The 21,411-nt window shown below is 45.9% G+C and overlaps 1 protein-coding gene across 2 annotated transcripts in view; it reads right to left on the bottom strand.

Moving 5' to 3' along the window:
- Positions 1-14,852, bottom strand: part of LOC140362427 (tumor necrosis factor receptor superfamily member 14-like) — a 29,404-nt gene extending 14,552 nt beyond the window's left edge. For both annotated transcript variants that reach the window (XM_072448534.1, XM_072448533.1), the window contains exons 1-5: positions 14,763-14,852; positions 14,268-14,353; positions 7,411-7,495; positions 5,651-5,776; positions 3,635-3,793 (exon numbers count right to left, since the gene is read on the bottom strand). In XM_072448534.1, coding sequence (XP_072304635.1) covers positions 3,635-3,793; positions 5,651-5,776; positions 7,411-7,495; positions 14,268-14,291 — 394 coding nt within the window. In that variant the 5' untranslated portion in view covers positions 14,292-14,353; positions 14,763-14,852. The remainder of the gene's footprint in view (positions 1-3,634; positions 3,794-5,650; positions 5,777-7,410; positions 7,496-14,267; positions 14,354-14,762) is intronic.
- Positions 14,853-21,411: the final 6,559 nt, after the last annotated feature.

Raw genomic sequence — 21,411 nt, forward strand, 5'->3', positions numbered from 1 at the left:
ACACACACGTCTGTGGGTCACGCTGTAGCGACACACACACGTCTGTGGGTCACGCTGTAGCGACACACACACGTCTGTGGGTCACGCTGTAGCGACACACACACGTCTGTGGGTCACGCTGTAGCGACAAACACATGTCTGCGGGTTTGTGTGAGGCAAAGTTGTGCCACGTTTCTGGACCCATGTGACTCTGTTTTAGATGATCACCAGAGCAAAGGCACAAAGAAATAAGTTGACTCTGCTCTGACTGCTTAAAAGATTGCAGTTGCTTCAGGTGAATACTACCGTTGTGTCCTTAGGCAAGACACTTAACCTGCTTCTGTGTAAATTGTGTGTGTGAATGTGGGAGTGGTTCCTTGATGTGAAGAGCTTGAAGGTAGAAAAGCGCTATATAACAAACAATAACTCATGTTAACATCTTTTAAAAGGTTATGAGTTTAACATTTTTAAATTGTTTAACTCGTGTTTTTTAAGCTCACAATCCAAACTGAAACATTCTCTTACTTTGGAAAACTGCTTTTGTTTTCTCATCACATAAACAAGGCCAAAAAAAGGATTTGAATCATTTCCGTCCAATCTCTAAACTATCCTGTGTTTTGCACTATTGCCAAGTATTATATTGTTTGATGAATTTGTATCGCACCACACCCAAACATCACACACACCCACAAACACAGTACCATTCACTTGAGTGCCTTCTGCTGCACAAGTGATTCAAAATATTCAAGTGGATTTTCACTGCAACAAAAATGTGTTAATGTAAAATTGTTAATGAATAAAGTAAAACAAAATGCATGCTCCCGTGGGCCCACCACCCGCAGGAGGATCCATAAGGGGCCGGTGCAGAGAGATCTGGGCGGCAGTCGAGGGCAGGGGCCTCGGCGACCTGATCTCCAGACACAGAGACTAACTCTGGGGACATGGAATGTCACCTCGCTGGGGGGGAAAGAGCCTGAGCTTGTGCGGGACGTTGAGCGATAACGACTAGATATAGTCGGCCTCACCTCCACGCACAGTTTGGGCTCTGGAACCCATCTCCTCGAGAGGGGCTGGATGCTCCACTTCTCTGGTGTTGCCCGCGGGGAGAGGCGGCGGGCTGGTGTTGGCTTGCTTATAGCCCCTCAGCTCAGCCGCCACGTGTTGGAGTTCACCCCAGTGAACGAGAGGGTCGCGTCCCTCCGCCTTCGGGTGGGGGACAGGTCTCTCACTGTTATGGCGGCCTACGGGCCGAACAGCAGTGGCTGAACAGCAGTGCAGAGTACCCAGCCTTCTTGGAGTCCTTGGGAGGGGTACTGGACAGTGCACCAACCGGGGACTCCGTTGTTCAACTGGGGGACTTCAACGCCCACGTGGGCAATGACAGTGACACCTGGGGAGGGGTGATTGGGAAGAACGGCTTCCCCGATCTGAACCCGAGCGGTGTTCAGTTATTGGACTTCTGTGCTAGCCACGAATTGTCCATAACGAACACCATGTTCAAGCACAAGGGTATCCATCAGTGCACATGGCACCAGGACACCCTAGGCCGGAAGTCAATGATCGACTTTGTTGTCGTATCATCTGACCTCCGGCCGCGTGTCTTGGAGGAGGAAGCCGGACAGACTTGGCAGACCCAAGCGCATTGTGAGGGTCTGTTGGGAACGTCTTGTGGAGCCCTCTGTCAGTAGGGTATTCAACTCGCACCTCCGGGAGAGCTTCTCCCATGTCCCGGGGGAGGTTGGGGACATTGAGTCCGAGTGGACGATGTTCTCCGCCTCCATTGTTGATGCGGCTGCTCGGAGCTGTGATCGCAAGGTCTCCGGTGCCTGTCGTGGCGGCAACCCCCGAACCCGGTGGTGGACACCGGAAGTAAGGGATGCCGTCAGACTGAAGAAGGAGGCCTATCAGGCCACTCTGGCTTGTGGGTCTCGGGAGGTCATCGACAGGTATCGGCAGGCCAAGCGAGCCGCGGCAGAGGCAAAAACCCGGGCCTGGGAGGAGTTCGGCGAGGCCATGTAGGAGGACTATCGGTCGGCACAAAAGAAATTCTGGCAAACCGTCCGGCGCCTCAGGAGGGGGAAGCAGTGCCTCACCAACACCGTTTTACGGTGCGGGTGGAGGCCTGCTGACTTCGACTGGGGATGTCGTCGGACAGTGGAAGGAATACTTTGAGGATCTCCTTAATCCCTCAGTCACGTCTTCCGAAGAGGAAGTAGAGACTGGGAACTCAGAGGCTGGCTCATCCATCACCCAAGCTGAAGTCACTGAGGTTGTTCGCAAACTCCTCGGTGGCAGGGCTCCGGGTGTGGATGAGATACGCCCTGAGTACCTAAAGTATCTGGATGTTGTAGGACTGTCTTGGTTGACACGTCTCTGCAAAATCGCCGTGCCTCTGGACTGGCAGACCGGGGTGGTGGTCCCTCTGTTCAAGAAGAGGGACTGGAGGGTGCGTTCCAACTACAGAGGGATCACACTCCTCAGCCTCCCCGGTAAGGTCTATTGCAGGTACTGGAGAGGAGAATCCGACCGATAGTCGAACCTCGGATTCAGGAGGAGCAGAGCGGTTTTCGTCCCGGTCGTGGAACACTGGACCAGCTCTAGACTCTCCATTGGGTGCTCTAGGGTTCATGTGCTTTGTGGATCTGGAGAAGGCTTTTGACCGTGTCCCTCGGGGTGTCCTTTGGGGGGTGCTCCGGGAGTACGAGGTCCGGGGCCCTTTGCTCAGGGCTGTCCGGTCCCTGTATGACCGGAGCAGGAGCTGTGTTCACATTGCCGGCAGTAAGTCAGACCTGTTCCCAGTGCATGTTGGACTCCGCCAGGGCTGCCGTTTGTCACCGGTTCTGTTCATGATTTTTATGGACAGAATTTCTAGGCGCAGTCAGGGGTCGGAGGGTGTCCGGTTTGGGGACCACAGGTTTCCATCTCTGCTGTTTGCAGACGATGTTGTCCTGATGGCTCCATCAAACCCGGACCTGCAACATGCACTGGGACGGTTTGCAGCCGAGTGTGAAGCGGCTGGGATGAGAATCAGCACCTCCAAATCCGAGGCCATGGTTCTCGACCGGAAAAAGGTGGCTTGCCCTCTTCAGGTGGGTGGGGAGTCTTTGCCCTAAGTAGAGGAGTTCAAGTATCTCGGGGTCTTGTTCACGAGTGAGGGAAGGATGGAGCGTGAGATCGACAGGCGGATCGGTGCAGCGGCTGCAGTGACGCTGTCACGACTTTAATCTTAAAATGTTATGACTTTAATCTCGTACCATCTGCATATTTTTATTGTAAATGGCCCTTGTACTGCGTTGGTGAAGAGGGTTCTATAAATCTGGAGTTTGTGTGGCGTGCACCTCTAGTGGCCACTAGGACTAAGCACTTGCTCAGGCCATCAGGACCACAGACAGAGCAGTTTCTTTAACTCCTCCCTTAGGGCGGGGCTAAGCTCAGAGAGGTATAAAGTTTAGCTTCTTGAGCCAGTGCTTTCAGATTAAAAACTTCTTTAGGATTGAAGTGAAAAAGTCTAGATTTCAAAAACAGCACGCAGGGAGGGATTCATCAACTCCCAATACAATAAATACAATTACAGAGAAGTGTGGATGAAGCTAAACTCCTGGAACATGCTAAAATGCTCAGTTCAGCATCAGTTGAATTCATATCATTTGGTTACCTGGCTGTTGGATGTATTGTCCCTGCTCACAGCTCCTGTGTCTCTGAGAGGCCTTACAGCTGCCCTCTTCTAGGGGCCCCTTACAGAAGTGTCCTTCCTCAGGTTCACACAGAGTGTTGGAGGTGGAGGAGCACGAAACCTTCTCTCTCAGACCAGAACCTGTGGAGAAAGTTCTGTTAAGATAAGATAAGATAAAATAAGATAATCCTTCATTGTCCACACATGGGGAAATTCCATTGTTGCAACACAGGTAGATACAGAGGAAAAGAACAGTCAATTTATTGGAAGTTTGAAAAACACTCTCAATAGAAGAACTCTTATAAACAAAAACTCCTATAGACAAAACCTCCCATTTCCCAACAAGGGATGGAGGGGAAAAATAATAAAGATAAAAATTAAAAAAAATACTATTGCATGTGATCACGACAGTAATTGCACATGAATATGTGTTACGACAGTAATAGCACATGAATTGCACATGAAATGCACAGTAATTGCACATGAATGTGACGGAATTGCACATGGTTAAGTCAGTATTGCGAGTGTTCAGGACTAACAGTGTTTGTTATAAAGTCTGACAGCAGCAGGAAAGAAAGACCTGCAAAATCTCTCCTTCACACAGCGAGGGTGGATCAGTCTCTCACTGAAGCTGTTCTCCAGAGCCGACAGTGTCCTGCTGGAGGTGACACTCATAGTCCAGCATAGATGTGAATCTAGCCAGGACCCTTCTGTCCGCCACCTCCTGCACCAAGTCCAGAGCACAGCCCAGGACGGAGCTGGACTTCTTGATGACTTTGTCCAGCCTCCTCCTCTCCCTCTCTGTGATGCTGCTGCTCCAGCAGGCCACACCGTACAGGAGGGCTGATGCCACCACAGAGTCGTAGAAGGTCTTCAGGAGTGGCCCTGTCACTGCAAAAGACCTGAGTCTCCTCAGGAGGTAGAGCCGACTCTGGCTCTTCCTGTAAAGAGCGTCTGTGTTGTGAGTCCAGTCCAGTTTGTGGTTCAGATGAACATCCAGGTACTTGTATGAGTCCACTCTCTCAATGTCCCTTCCCTCGATGTTCACTGGTGAGGGGGCAGTGGGGTGGCGTCTGCGGAAGTCCACCACCATCTCCTTGGTCTTCCCCGCGTTGATGAGGAGTTCCGCTGACACCAGTCCACAAAGTCCTGCGCCAGTCCCCTGTACTCCGCATCATCGTCGTCCGTGATGAGTCCGATGATGGCAGAGTCATCAGAGAACTTCTGCAGGACACAGCTGTCCGTGTCGTGTCTGGGGCGCCCCCACACTGCAGGTCCGAGTGTCAGACACACAGTCCCGGGCTCTCACAAACTGGGGTCGGTCCGTGAGATAGTCCAGGATCCACTCTGCCAGGTCATACTCCACACCAGCCATCTCTGCCAGGTCATACTCCACACCAGCCATCTCCAGTTTGTCCCTCAGGAGCAGCGGCTGGATGGTGTTGAAGGCGCTGGACAGATCGAAGAACAGGATCCTCACAGAGCTGCCAGGCTTCTCCAGGTGAGAGAGAGAGCGGTGCAGCAGGGAGATGACGGCGTCCTCCACTCCGATGCCAGGTCAATATGCAAACTGCAGCGGGTCCATGGCTGAGCTCACGGTGGAGCGGAGGTGGTCCAGGACCAGCCGCTCCAGTGTCTTCATCAGATGGGACGTGAGAGCCACCGGCCTGAAGCTGTTGAGGTCTTTGGCGCGCGGTGTCTTGGGCACAGGTAAAAGACAGGAGGTCTTCCAGACCTGTGGTACCACCCTCAGCTTCAGGCTCATGTTGAAGACATGCTCCATAACTCCATAACTTACACCTGTCTTTTGCCAGTCAGGTCATTCTGTGCAAGTTTGACATGTAATAAGAATATTTTCTTTTCTTTCATCACTTCTCTGGTGTGTCCAGACCCTGGATCCCCCTTGAGTGAGTGAACCCTGGCTATCTCCTCCTGGCCCTTGCAGTGTGTTTAGTTGTCTCGCTGTGAGTGATATGTCTGTGTTGTGGCTGTTGTTACCTGAGGCACAGATTCGACAGCGGAAACATTCGGTCCTCCCCGTGGGCTCGTTCATGTAAGTGCCACTGTCACACGGGAGACATGAGATGCTGGGGAACTCTGTGCAATGCTTGTTTACACGAGTACCTGGTAAAACACATTTAGCATTAAATCACAAAGCTGCGTAGCACTCAGTTACAATTATAACTATGCCATGAAATTGTACTTCTCAGAGTAGTTTGCAGACCCACTACTTTTCCTGCAACTTAAGTAATGTTTTTGACAGAGTAACAGTACTTTTAGTTTTGGTTCCTCTTCCCACTGTGACAAAAGCGTTATGTTGACAATATGAAATGACTTGAACATTAGTGTTTCTGGCACTGTCCCTTCAGATAGAATCTACTTTTTCTCATTTTTGTGTCCTTTGAAAATATAAGAGTTTGTGCATTAATAAACTTACTTCAAATTACACGTGAGAAATTACAAATAGTTACATTTTTTGTAGTTTTACCCAAATATTTTTTATTCTTGAGTAATTGCTTGGACCACTACTTTGTACTTCTACTCGAGTAAAGTTTATGGTCACTCTAACCTTTCATCGTGTGCATGTGTGATTTTTTTTTATTTATTTAAGGACATAGCATTGGACGAACCAGATCCAATGTTTTAAGTGTTATAGCAGAATATTTTCAACACCTGTCCATTGGGCCAATTTAGAGTTGCCAATTTTGCCTACAACATGCTTGTTTGGACGGTGGTAGAACCCGGAGAGAACCCACTGTAACACAGGGAGGACATGCAGACTCCACCCAGAGAGATCATGTGATTTTGGTCTGGTCCGGGAATCAAACCCATGATCTCCTTCTTGGGAGGCAAGAGCGCTAACCGCCTTTGCCACCGTGCACCCCCATGTTGTATGCAAACTGTAAAAATCACATACTATGATTGCTTTAAAAGATACCAAGACAATCAGATTGTGACATTTGCTGATGAAAAAAACACAAAATCACATGTTTGTGACTCACTGGGATCTGCTGACTGCGGATCGTCTTCACACCGATATTCTATTGGACTTTAAAACATTGTACCTCGGATGCCTGACTCCAGCGATGGAGGTGATTCATGGAACCCTAACCCTGTGGAATGTACTTCAGGCTAGAGTAATAAAGAAATGGGTGATGGGAACTGAGCTGTGAAGAACTGGACTGAAATAATGTACATTTGTAAAATAGAAAACTGACTTTGAACTTAAACATGGACAAAATGAACAGACGGTGGGACAGGCGAGATGACAGTGGGACAGGTGAGATGACAGTGGGACAGGTGAGATGACGGTGGGACAGGTGAGATCCATACATCAGGGACATGTGCCTGTGTGACATTTGAGTGACATTTTATTTTTTATTTCCTTTGGATTATAACTTTTCCCTCTCTCCTCCTGTTTTGTTTTATTTCTTCTGATTTGTTCCTTTTATATAACATCAAAATAGAAAATGAAATAAAAATAAAAGGAAGAAACATCATCAATCGGGAATGTCACAGAGATGGGAGTGAATTTCAGGAGGCAAAGAGCAGAAACTACGGCCTTCTGCAGCTGTGATGTCATGTAGACGTATCATCTGTTCATATCCAACAGACTCATATGGAAAATATATGCATGCCCCTTATGAAGGCCCTCTAAAGTTAAAGGGGGTTAAAGATCAAATCAAATCAAATCAATTTATTTTTGTAAGGCCCAAAATCACAACAACAGTTGCCTCTGAGGGCCAAAGACGACTTACCCAGTGGACACATAGGACAGCATTCTTGTCCTATCTGGTATTCAGCTCGATGACAGGTGAGGCTCATCCCAAATTTAATCAGGATCTGTTGACAAAACAATCAATCAATTGTTGAGACAAAATATGAAAGGTTCTGTTATTTGAAACATGATCCACAAAGGACATTCTCATTGTGGAAAATCGATGTGAACCAAACCCCTATTTCCATCAAGTAAAATAAACATCAAATGACATGTAACAACTTAAATGACTTACTCGAGGTAACGTTTGACAAACACAACCGCTCCACGACCGCTCCACGACTGCACCACGACCACGACCGCACCACGACCACGACCACGACCACGACCACGACCGCCCCACGACCGCACCACGACCGCACGACCACGACCGCACCACGACCACAACCGCTCCACGACCGCACCACGACCGCTCCACGACCGCACCACGACCGCTCCACGACCGCACCACGACCACGACCGCTCCACGACCGCACCACGACCACAACCGCACCACGACCGCACCACCAGGGGCCGACTTTACCTCATCATGAGCTACAAGGTCAACGTTTGTCGGCACTCCAGTAATACAATAGTAATGTACCATAATATTACAACAAGACTTGTCATTTGGATCTTTCTACAAACATGTTTACACTATGTATTCTCTCCTGTAAAGTCATTATGTTTACTGGACCCAAGTTGACATGTAAATGAGTTGTTTGCGCATTATTAATTAGGATAACCACTTATTATTGCGCTTCTTAATCTCCCGGATGTGACTGAGTATAAGGGCACTACGAGAATAAAGTCATTAATTAATGAGAAAATCTTGTTATTTCACAAGATTTTTCTCGTTATTTAACGAGAATAATCTAATTAATTCATGGCTTTAAGATAAGATAAGATAATCCTTTATTGTCCCACATGGGGAAATTTCATTGGTGCAACGCAGGTAGATACAGAGGTAGATACAGAAGAACAGATCACTTATAGGAAGTCTGAAAAACACTTTCAGTAGAAGATCTCCTATAAACAAAAACTCCCATAGACAAATAAATAAATAAAAACCATTGCATGTGATCACGACAGTAATTGCACATGAATATGTGTCACGACAGCACATAGATTGCACATACATTTCACAGTAATTGCACATGAATCACAACAGTAATTGCACATATGACGGAATTGCACATGGTTAAGTCAGTATTGCGAGTGTTCAGGACTAACAGTGTTTGTTATAAAGTCTGACAGCAGCAGGAAGGAAAGACCTACGAAATCTCTCCTTCACACAGAGAGGGTGGATCAGTCTGTCACTGAAGCTGCTCTCCAGAGCGGACAGAGTGTCCTGCAGGGGGTGACACTCATGGTCCAGCATAGATGTGAATCTAGCCAGGACCCTTCTGTCCGCCACCTCCTGTACCGAGTCCAGAGCACAGCCCAGGACGGAGCTGGACTTCTTGATGACTTTGTCCAGTCTCTTCCTCTCCCTCTTTGTGATGCTGCTGCTCCAGCAGGCCACACCGTACAGGAGGGCTGATGCCACCACAGAGTCATAGAAGGTCTTCAGGAGTGGCCCTGTCACTCCAAAAGACCTGAGTCTCCTCGTTAATAATCTCAGCACCATGTTACGCCCCCTCAGTGTTACGCCCCCTCAGTGTTGCATAATGGTACAGTCCAGTAACAGCTCTGTTTTGTTGTTTTGTGTGTGTACAGTGTGTAACAGTGTATTAAGCTATGAAGCCAATCTGACAAGTCAATACTGACACACACACACACACACACCACTGCCAGGACGCAAATGGTGCTTGACTTGGTTAAGAGTTGATACAAACGGCCACAATAGATGTCGATCTTTATGATGTGAGCCTTTTAGACATCACAAAACAATCATTTCCCGGTGCAGTGTCCATGTCAGGTCCTGGACCTGTGAAATGATGTACTCGGGTGTTGGGTGCTCGCATGTATTGGAGCTCATGCCATGATATATGGATGATGTATGGAGGATGGCGTGTGCGTAAAACATCACTTTTTGGCTGTGCCAAACACAATCCGGGCGTCAGGAGGACCTGAGTGGAAGCGACAATGAACTCAATAAACTACGGCGTGAGAAGGATAATCTACTCCACAAGTTCAATCACTCATTGATGGAAGTTTAGCGAAACAAAGACCGGGGCGGCAGAAAACAGGTGAAACCACAATCTGGAACGTTAGCGAATTATTGGGAACAACATCTCAATAGACCCCATGGAAGCTCAAACCCAACACATGGAGCAGAGGAGCAGTGAGACTCCCCTGCAAATACAGACAGTGGTGAGCGAGGACTCTGATGAAAGTAGTGACAACCATGACTTTACAACACAAACGCCCTTGATCACTACGACTGACTGAGCTCAGGTTAAATACACTCCATACACCATGAAGGACTCCATACACCATGAAGGACTCCATACACCATGAAGGACGTGACACATTTGACACTGACTTTATCCACGGAAAGGAGGCCATAAATGTATGAATAGTTTATTGAAAACAATGACTTTGGGGAAGACGGCGTGTGGGGACATCAGAAACATTATGAATAATTAGTTAACTCCGACAGAAACCGACTCAAAACCATGAACCATTTTCTAAACATGCAAAACTCTTCTGAGGTGCTTTCAAAAACACATTTCCAGTGGACACAACTGCAACAGATTTGCAAAACACTAAGAGAAGATCAGGGGAAGATCCACATGAGTATTATACACGAGTACTTACAGTATGAGTATTATACACGAGTACTTACAGTATGAGTATTATACACGAGTACTTACAGTATGAGTATTATACACGAGTACTTACTCTGTGGGAGGACAGTACTGGAGAAAGTCCTTTCACAATAGCCTTACACAAACTGCTCGGACGCCCACCCCACGGGCGGGAGGCAGGGCAATCAATCTGTCAATATTTTTTTTTCAATAAAATATAAAAAAATATTAATATTTTGTCATCTGGTATGTATTATAAACCCACTTTCCGTTTGAATCCAATATCGAACAATATTTTGTCAAATAAAAATATCAAAATGTTCAGATGTTTGCTGTTCAGATACAAGGAGGAGGCACACACACACACACACACACAAACACACACACACACACACACACACACACACATACACATACACATACATACACACACACACACATACATACACACACACACACACACACACACAAACACACACACACACACAAACACACACACACACACACACACACATACATACACACACACACACACACACACACAAACACACACACACACACACACACAAACACACACACACACACACACATACATACACACACACACACACACACACGCACACATACACACTCCTCACAAACTGAGCTGGTGCAATGCAAATGATGTGTCACTCTCTCTCCCTCTGTCTATAACAAATAAAACCGCCTGACCATGAGCTCTGTGCTTCCATATTCTCGATAATATATGACATGTATTTCTGAAATGTGTTTTAGACAGATTCATTATAAAACCGCAGTAAAAGTTCACTCAGCGAGGCAACAGTACATGTGCCTCATGGAAGAGGGCGCTCCTGAGCCGTGTGTGGACAGGTGCTGACAGGTGCTCGTGTGTGGACAGGTGCGCAATCTTCGTTATGATTTTGTATGTAGAATCTGGACAATATGGACGATTACATTTCCAAGTTAAAACGTTTCGCAAATCTGGATTTTCAATCAAAGCAAGAGGTTATAACTAAAGGAAGAGCTACACCGGAGCTGAACGGGTTGTTTCAGATGCAGCTATATCTAAAAGCGCTTTTATCATTTGATGAACACATAGTCTAATGGTTAGCGACACGGCCTTGAAAACAAGATAGATTGTGTTTAATTCCCGCTTGTCCCAATTTTTTTTTTTTTGGTTCCTCACTTGCCCTGAACCTCACCGCACGTCACTGGATGCGTCCAATGACACAGACGCAGCATCAACCACCTGTGCTTCACACTCAAGGAGGCAACCCAACAATGATGTTTCCAATTTCCAATGTTGATTTTTATTATGTGAGCTGGACCCCACTGACAGCAGGGACCCCCCTGACAGCAGGGACCCCCCTGACAGCAGGGGGCCAGCTCACATCATTAAAATCAACATTGGAAATCAGGTCCATGGTTTGATGGTGGACACAGGAGCTCAGTGTAGCAGAGCCACATTTACATTTGCCTCTGAGAAGACAACTACAGTTGTGGGTTTTCCGGTATCAAACAGAAATGTGCTCGATCAAATAATGTGGATTGTGTTCTCATGTCACTAAATGACCATGTAATCGTGACCTTCACACACAACTTCTTACTCTTACCCAGAATGCCCGGTTAGCCTGGGACGGGACATTCTGTCCCTGTTAAAATGTAAGATAACATGGCATGAATCCCACACAGATGTTCTACTGCCGCATGGAATGGAACTAAGAGCTGACACTTCCACTTAGGGTCATTTTATGATTACAGAACAAACCCAAGTTGATGATAAAACTGCTGATGTTTTTGATACGTCTGATCTTAAAAAGACAGATCCTCTGAAGGTCTCGCGGGTGAAAGATGAACCACGCCGGACAGATCCTCTGAAGGTCTCGAGGGTGAAAGATGAACCGCGCTGGACACATCCTCTGAAGGTCTCGCGGGTGAAAGATGAACCCCGCTGGACACATCCTCTGAAGGTCTCAAGGGTGAAAGATGAACCCCGCTGGACACATCCTCTGAAGGTCTCGAGGGTGAAAGATGAACCACGCCGGACACATCCTCTGAAGGTCTCGAGGGTGAAAGATGAACCACGCCGGACAGATCCTCTGAAGGTCTCGCGGGTGACACAATTCACACTTAAACATTGGGTTAATGACACAGACGAGTGAAAGCGCACTAGAGTACATAAATGACATAAATGACAAGTAAGACTAGTGGATAATCCTACTGAGAGGACATTAAATACTGTTACAAGGGACCTTGAAGAGTTGAGTCACGCCTAGATGTGAAACTAGATGTGAAACTTGTATATTTTGTAAATAGAAAACTTTGAGATGTTATATTTAAAGGCCGTGGCTGCAGAGCCGCGGCGCTGTCAAATAGCCCAGCAGTTTCAGGAGCCGCGGCACAAAATAGCCTAGCAGTTTCGGCCGCGTGCCGCGGCTCTGTAGACACTCCCATATTTAAATGTGACTGGAATCTAAACCAACAGAGGATGATGATAATATTGTTTTTACATTTAAGGACCCTAGAGCTGATGTCTGGTGGTATTGTGGACTAAATACTTTATATGTTACCTTGCCTTCCAAGTGGTCAGGTACATGTGCACTTGTGTCCTTGTTGTCTATGTGCACTTGTGTCCTTGTTGTCCATGTTCACTTGTGTCCTTGTTGTCTATGTGCTCTTGTGTACTTGTTGTCTATGTGCACTTGTGTCCTTGTTGTCTCCTGTTGTGAGTCTTCACGCTGAAAACTGAGAAGAAGTGAGAATGGAGACTACGAAGAAGAGGATGAAGAAGACTTGAGAGCATAAATATCAGATTAGGTCCTCGATATAAACACCATACAATGTTATATTTCGTATTTACATGTTTCTACATTTTTCAGGTTGATAAAAGAAGACGTGCCTTAGGATCATTTCGATTTTGATTACACATAGACTTGCTAGAAAAAACCTAATACACAATGTGTGTAAAGCGCCACATGAGCGGGAGATTGGGTTAGAAGCACATATAGAAGATTAGTACGACCTTATACAGGCCACACCCACAGGGGGAGATGTGAAACTTGCTGCTTAATCCTGTGAAGGACCCTAAGTTGTGAGCTGACATTTATGGCCTCATGACCCTTATGGCCTTATGACCCTTATGGCCGTATGACCCGTATGGCCGTATGACCCTTATGGCCGTATGACCCGTATGGCCGTATGACCCGTATGGCCGTATGACCCGTATGGCCGTATGACCCATATGGCCATATGACCCGTATGGCCAGCTCAACAGGGGGAAATGTTGAGATAATTATATTGTTTGATGAATTTGTATTGCACCACACACACACACGCACGCACACACGCACGCACACACACACGCACACACACACGCACGCACATACACACACACGCACATACACACACCTACACACACATCTACACACACACACACGCACACACACACACACACATACGCACGCACGCACACACACACATACACACACACACACCTACACACACATCTACACACACACGCGTGCACAAACACACACACACACGCACATACACACACCTACACACACATCTACACACACACACCTACACACACACTACGAGAATAATGTCATTATTCTGCCCATTTCATTATTCTGCCCATTTTATTTTTTTTGGTGGGCCCTTATACTCCGTGATAATACTCCGTAGTAATACTCTGTGGTAATACTCTGTGGTAATACTCTGTTGTAATACTCTGTGGTAATACTCTGTTGTAATACTCTGTTGTAATACTCTGTTGTAATACTCTGTGGTAATACTCTGTGGTAATACTCTGTGGTAATACTCTGTTGTAATACTCTGTTGTAATACTCTGTGGTAATACTCTGTGGTAATACTCTGTTGTAATACTCTGTGGTAATACTCTGTTGTAATACTCTGTGGTAATACTCTGTTGTAATACTCTGTGGCAATACTCTGTGGTAATACTCTGTGGTAATACTCTGTGGTAATACTCTGTGGTAATACTCTGTCGTAATACTCTGTCGTAATACTCTGTCGTACCCCGCAGACAAGGGAAGTGCCAAACCCATGGCTCCAGCCAAAACACGATACAACAATATCTTACCAGGAAAACAATGACTCTCTTCATCTTGCGTAAGGAAAGTCGTATTCATGGTGTAAAGTCCTTTTGTGAAACATTGAACATCAAATCTGAAATATAAATGTATCATGTATTAAAATATACATATATGTCATTTAAAAGATACACATCTATAACATCTACATTTGTTTCACTTTCACTTAAGAGCTTAAATGTCGCAGTTGAATATAGTATTACTGTCAAAAGTATACAGTACACCATGAATTATTATACAGATTACAAATCTCAATTCTTAATATAATACAGGAATTACACGCGTTTTAGAACCAGGTCTTGGATAGCTATGTATTTTCCCACTTCGGCTGCCGATAACTTCTGACCACAGATTCTATAATCCTTATCCAAGTACAGCTCTCCTTGGAATGCACCATTCGCTTTTAGGAAACGTTTCTCAAATGATGAAGCTAAAACGACTGAAACGAACGAATACAAATAGATTAAATGTAGCCCAGATCTTACAGTGGAAGAGGAGCCAGAATCCGTGTTGTACTTTAGCTTTCACTTTTGTTAGTACAGAAAACATGGATCTATCGGCCGTGGCTACAGAGCCGCGGCGCGATCAAAGACACTTCTCTGTATGTGATTGGGGGAGTTCCATCCATGTGTGTAACACATTGGCGCCCTCTTGAGGATTGGATCACAAATATATAATTGAATTTTTTTTTTTATATTTAGTTTGTATCCAGACCATTTTTTTTAAAGAAATAGTGTCTTATAATGTCTTATGGAGATTTGTGGTTTGGTCAGATATAATAGAACATTGTCTGTGAAGCAGAGTCAGTCAAGTGACCATTCATTTTAATTCTTGATGTTGGACTATTGTTATATTACTTTTTAAAATTATGTTTTTATTATGTTGTTCATTTGAACTGTGTTCGGCCAGATAACTGAATCCCAGCGTGTCCAGAAAAATTAAATCACCTGGAATCAACTTGCCTCAGCTGTCGCGTGTACATGATCTCTCCATCCAGAGCCAGATTCTCATCCAAACGCAGTATTTTGGCTTGTTTGTGTCTGAGTTTTGAACTATTTTTAAAACTCAAAGTAATTGTTCATTTTGATTGTTCCAGAACCAGAGTTATGGTCCTGCCCATTACAATAGAAAGAGCACATCACCTGGGCCAAACAAGACATAAAGCTGAGAATGAGGTTTCTTAACCATCATGTGAAGTGCGTCATGAAGGCCGCAAAAGGAGACCTCCGCCTCGGGATCCCCCGGAGGAGTTGGAGGAAGTGTCTGGAGAGGGGAAAGTCTAGGAGTCCCTGCTTAGACTGCTGCCCCTGCGATCCGGAAGCATAAGAAGTTGGATGGATGTGAACCTTTTTTCATTCAGGCTGCAAAAGGGAAGGACCAATCTCCACTTTGGCCTTGGGTCAGTTGATGATGATGATGTGTCAACAAGCTGAAACTGAGGAGCAACTCAAGGTACACAATAAATGTGCAAGGCCTTCTCTGCTGGCATAAATATAATCAGAATATAATTTAAATATATATATATATATACATATACATATACATATATATATATTTTCCCACAAATATGTATTAGATGATTCCCCAGAGTAAGAGTTATACTCTTCATTTCATGGCTTTCCTCTTGGTTGCACTGCTTCTGCCCCAAGTTGAGATTTGGAGGGCTGGTCTTTATGGTGGATCTTTTATCCAATCATATTCAGCCATCATGTGTTGTGTTGCAAAAAACGCGCGCGCAGGGCAACGACGGAGAGCAGGGCAACAACGCGGGCAACGCAGCGGGGGCACCGCAATGGAGCGGGCAAGCATATTGAACTTAGTTGAACTGTACTGTATTGTACTCTTCCCCTGCATCATCTGAATAGAAATGTCGATTTCAAGACGACGCAACGCCTGGTCAAACTGCGTTTCTGTCTAAATGTATAGTGTCTAGAGCTATGGCATCATAATGATGGTACTAAGAGGTGGGTTAATCCGGGTGGGACTGTGTAGGACCTCACTTCTGCAGCTCTTACTTCTCACATGTAGGTACGTTATTCAGGTTAGACATTATATTTTGTTTCAAATTACTCTAAGTTTCCACCACTTTTCCCAGAATAACATCTGATTTGGAGAGCCTTCAGAATCACATACTCATGTATGCTGCAACTGCAGCTATAGACTACAACTACCATAACGGCCGAGGTCTTGCACGCAACAAAGATGGACAAAAAAAATAATATTTTGAACTTTCTTTTCTAATGTAGAAATATAATGTCCAGCAACAAAATTCAATTTATTTTGCAGGTACAAATGGTACTACAATGTAAAGTCAATAAACTGGAGTGTGTATGCTTTGAAGGAGGCCAAGACGTAGAGTCACATTCTTGAGCTCCAGAACTGTCTCATTTCGATAACTTGTCTTCCGTGATAAAACCGATCGTTTCTGATAATAATTTTACATTTTGAATCGTGAAAGTCCTTGAAAGGACTATTCACTCTTTCATCAGCTCAAGAATAGACTATTGCAATGCACTTTATATCTGTGTCTCTCAGTCGCCCTCAGTCGCCCTCAGTCGCCTTCAGCTCGAACAAAACGTTGAAAGCGCATTTTCTAACCAACAAACCAGACGTCATCAATTCAAAATTTTACTTTTTTGTTTTCAAAGCTCTAAATGGCCTGGCACCACCTTATCTGGCTGAGTTTCTGTCCGAAACCCAAGCAGGGCTCTAAGATTAAAAAAAAAATCTACTTCTACTGGACGTCCCCAGAGTCAGACTTAAACACTGGGGGGACTGAGCCTTCTCTGTTGCTGGTCCCAGACTCTGAAACATGAGCCCCCCCGACATGAGCCCCCGACATGAGCCCCCGACATGAGCCCCCGACATGAGCCCCCGACATGAGCCCCCCGACATGAACCCCCCGACATGAGCCCCCGACATGAGCCCCCTGACATGAACCCCCCGACATGAGCCCCCGACATGAGCCCCCTGACATGAACCCCCCGACATGAGCCCCCGACATGAGCCCCCGACATGAGCCCCCCGACATGAACCCCCCGACATGAGCCCCCGACATGAGCCCCCCGACATGAACCCCCCGACATGAGCCCCCGACATGAGCCCCCGACATGAGCCCCCGACATGAGCCCCCCGACATGAACCCCCCGACATGAGCCCCCGACATGAGCCCCCTGACATGAACCCCCCGACATGAGCCCCCGACATGAGCCCCCCGACATGAACCCCCCGACATGAGCCCCCGACATGAGGCCCCCGACTTGAGCCCCCCGACATGAGCCCCCCGACATGAGCCCCCCGGCATGAGCCCCCGACATGAGCCCCCGACATGAGCCCCCTGACATGAGCCCCCTGACATGAGCCCCCGACATGAGCCCCCTGACATGAGCCCCCGACATGAGCCCCCTGACATGAGCCCCCTGACATGAGCCCCCGACATGAGCCCCCGACATAAACCCCCCGACATGAGCCCCCTGACATGAGCCCCCGACATGAGCCCCCTGACATGAGCCCCAGACATGAGCCCCCGACATGAGCCCCCTGACATGAGCCCCTGACATGAGCCCCCGACATGAGCCCCCTGACATGAGCCCCCGACATGAGCCCCCGACATGAGCCCCCTGACATGAGCCCCCGACATGAGCCCCCGACATGAGCCCCCTGACATGAGCCCCCGACATGAGCCCCCGACATGAGCCCCCTGACATGAGCCCCCCGACATGAGCCCCCTGACATGAGCCCCCGACATGAGCCCCCGACATGAGCCCCCTGACATGAGCCCCCCGACATGAGCCCCCTGACATGAGCCCCCGACATGAGCCCCCGACATGAGCCCCCCGACATGAGCCCCCCGACATGCGCACCATGACAGATTTTAACCTTTTTAAATCAAGGCTAAAAACTTATTTATTCAGACTGGCTTTTAACACAATGTAATTACATTTTATTTTGTCCAGTTTGTTTTTACTTAGTTTTATGTTTTGTACTGCCTTGATTTTATTGTGAAGCTCTTTGGTCACGTAGAGTGTTGTAAAGGGTTCTATAAATAAAGGTTGATTGATTGATTCTGTGAAGAAGAAGCCTTAGGGAGGATGATCCCAGGGGTCTTGGACTTTTGGACTTCTGAGGTACCCACAGCATGGCACAAGACAAGGGGAGCAGTGGGCCCACATACAGAAGACTGCATTTTTAAGGCTCTTTTAAAAAAAATAAAGTTTCATGTCTAGTAAAATATCCTGTTGTATTCGTAAGATTATGCCTTGTAAATGATTGGGGTGTATAATACTGGACATTAATTTTAGCAATACACTTTGCAGTGACATTTATGAAAGTAATAAGAAATACGACTTTGGATTAATCAAAAGTTTTATTCAGTGGAGTCAAAGAAGAAGTCTCACTTGTGTGTACTGTCCCATCGTGTCTGGATAAGTTACCGTTGTTCTCCAAACACAGCAGCATGGAATATCTAAGCTGTATGCCGGTTTGCACGCTGTTCTACACCAGGTCCTGGGTCGTCATCAACTGCAAGATGTTGTTCCACACAGAAAAACCTCTGCATCTCGGATGTGTACGTCCATCGTGGTACTCTCCAGGGCAGTCGTCAGGAGTTCACATCTCCCTGCCCCTGCACCTACCCCCTCTCCCTTCTTCTCCCTCTGACTGAAGGGGACTCTTCAGACGGGATAACATCTGATTTTGGCAATGAATGCTATTGTCCATTATCATTCATGCTCGTGTGCTCAATATGGTTATTGGGCGTTTTTAGTTTTACTATACATAAAGCCCGGACAAAATGTACAAAAAACTGCATACAGAACCACATACTTCTACTAGCTGCTGTGACAAGACAAAGTAAATAGTAGAAGGCTAAATAATAATGAAAAAAAATATTGTACTTGATTTTTTTTTTTTTATCTCCTTTTTGTTTTCTTGTGAACCTCCACCAGTGGTCACAGGTCGACTGATTCAAACACACGCACACTCGCAGTGTTAGCATATTTGCATTTTGCGACAGTACAGAGGCACTTAGAGGTGCAAGACCGGGAATCTTATGCGGTATAATAACTTTAACCAAACAAGATCAAATTCAATCATTTGAATCCTTCTACAAAAACTTTTCTCTAAACTCAGTATATACACTTAAATTCTGTCCAAAAGAATGGAACAAATACTCCCAATTTAATCCACAATGATCAGACAGGATTTATTCATAGACGACAAACGCAAGATCCTTACCCATAATGACTCATCATACAAAAATAATACAACAAAGCTGGATTAACGATTAATTTGAATGCAGAGAAAGCTTTTGATTTTGCTAGTGGGCCTTATTTATATAAAGTGCAAAACTATTTTCAAATATACAACTCTTTACAATGGTCAAACATCAAGAAATAAAATCAATAGTCATCTGACAGATCAACTGAGTGTGGAAAGAGGGGTGAGACAGGGCTGTCCTTGGTCCCCTCTCCAGTTAGCTTCGTACTTGGAACCATTTGCCCAATATATTAGACATCAAAAACAATCCATGGTGTACAATTGTTGAGATGAGATGTGTGATACATTTTCTTCAAAAACCTGCCCAATGTCTGAATATGAATTAAATGTACAAAAAAAAAATTCCACCCATTTTCTACCGCCTGTTCCCTTTCGGGGTCACGGGTGACTGGAGCCTAACCCAGTGACTTTGGGCCTTAGGCAGAAACAGACATTACAGGCAGTCATTCACTCTCACATTCATTCACTAGGGCCAATTTAGAGTCACCAATTTTGCCTCACACGCATATCTTTGGATGGTGGGAGGAGCCGGAGAACCCGGAGAGACGCCACGGTAACACGGGGAGGACATGCAGACTCCACCCAGAGAGATCATGTGATGTGGGTCTGGTCCATGATCCATGATCTCCTTTTTGGGAGGCAACAGCGCTAACCGCCTTTGCCACCGTCCAGAGTTGTTTCCAAGAGGCCGAGTTGTTTCCAAGAGGCCGCCTCCCATCAAACCTCGTAACAGCCCCGCTGTACACGTGCGCTTGTTTATTAGGACGATCATCTCTCTTCTCTTCAGATTTCCGTCTCTTCTGAGCTTGAACACAGTCTTTCTCTGTGTCATTTTGTCCTGTAACACACTCCAGCATATCAACCACGCATGCACAGCCAGAGAAACATGCTGCTATGGGAACCAGGCTGCCATACTTCCCAACTTATCATCCCAGGGGGGAGATAACGCATAAAAAGCAGGAGATTGCCCCCCTCAGAGAGAGATTTCAAATTTCATCAGAATTATGAGATAAAAACAAATAAAAACGAACGAAGACACACATTTGACTTTATCTGATACATGTACATGTGTAGCTTATTTAAGACTAGCGTTGTCATAGAGACAGGCCTGTTTAGCCTGCAACAGCAACTGTGGACTTCAGCATTTTAACATTCTGTGTGAGTGTTCAGTTTCATAGAGACTAATGCACCCATAGTTTAATTTGACAGATTTGACCTTTGGTCAGTTTGCACCTTTCTAACAACAGAGAAACATCTCTCAATGTTGGCCTTACTTTGCCCCATAGTAATATGGGGCAAAGTAAGGCCAATGATGGCAAGATCAACCAAGAATCCAAACTGTTGGGCTCCATTTGGTAGAGTAGCACCAGCCATAGCAAACCAGAAGGTCTCCAGTGAGGAGCTGTCATCAACAGAGGGAAGATCTTCATCTGGAGACAGAGAATAATCCAAGTATTCATCTGCTCGCTTGTCAGGATCTAGACCAAGTCCTAAAGTCTGATTGAGTTGTCACACTGTAAAAAACAAGAATAACTTGTAACACAATCACAAAACATTAAAACATGTATTTAGAACTGACCAGTACACTTTACATTGTTTATCATCTCACCTGCTTCTGTGGAAATGGAGTGCCTAAGCTCAGGGCTGAGAAATTCCAAGGTCTCCAAAGGGAATTTCTTTATCATCATGTCAGTGACTGTGATGTAGAACTCTCTTGTGGCCCTGAGGTGAAGAAACAACCATATCACACAAGATCTTGATAGAAATGGAGATGACCAATCATGGATTCACCCGCCTGTTAATGAACACAAAATAAAAGGTTGTGAAAACTTGCACCATGTGATGGTGTTCAGAATT

This window comes from Eucyclogobius newberryi, unplaced genomic scaffold (genome assembly GCF_026437365.1).
Source record: "Eucyclogobius newberryi isolate DKJ021-1_F unplaced genomic scaffold, fEucNew1.0.hap1 SCAF_17, whole genome shotgun sequence".
Taxonomy (NCBI): Eukaryota; Metazoa; Chordata; class Actinopteri; order Gobiiformes; family Gobiidae; genus Eucyclogobius; species Eucyclogobius newberryi.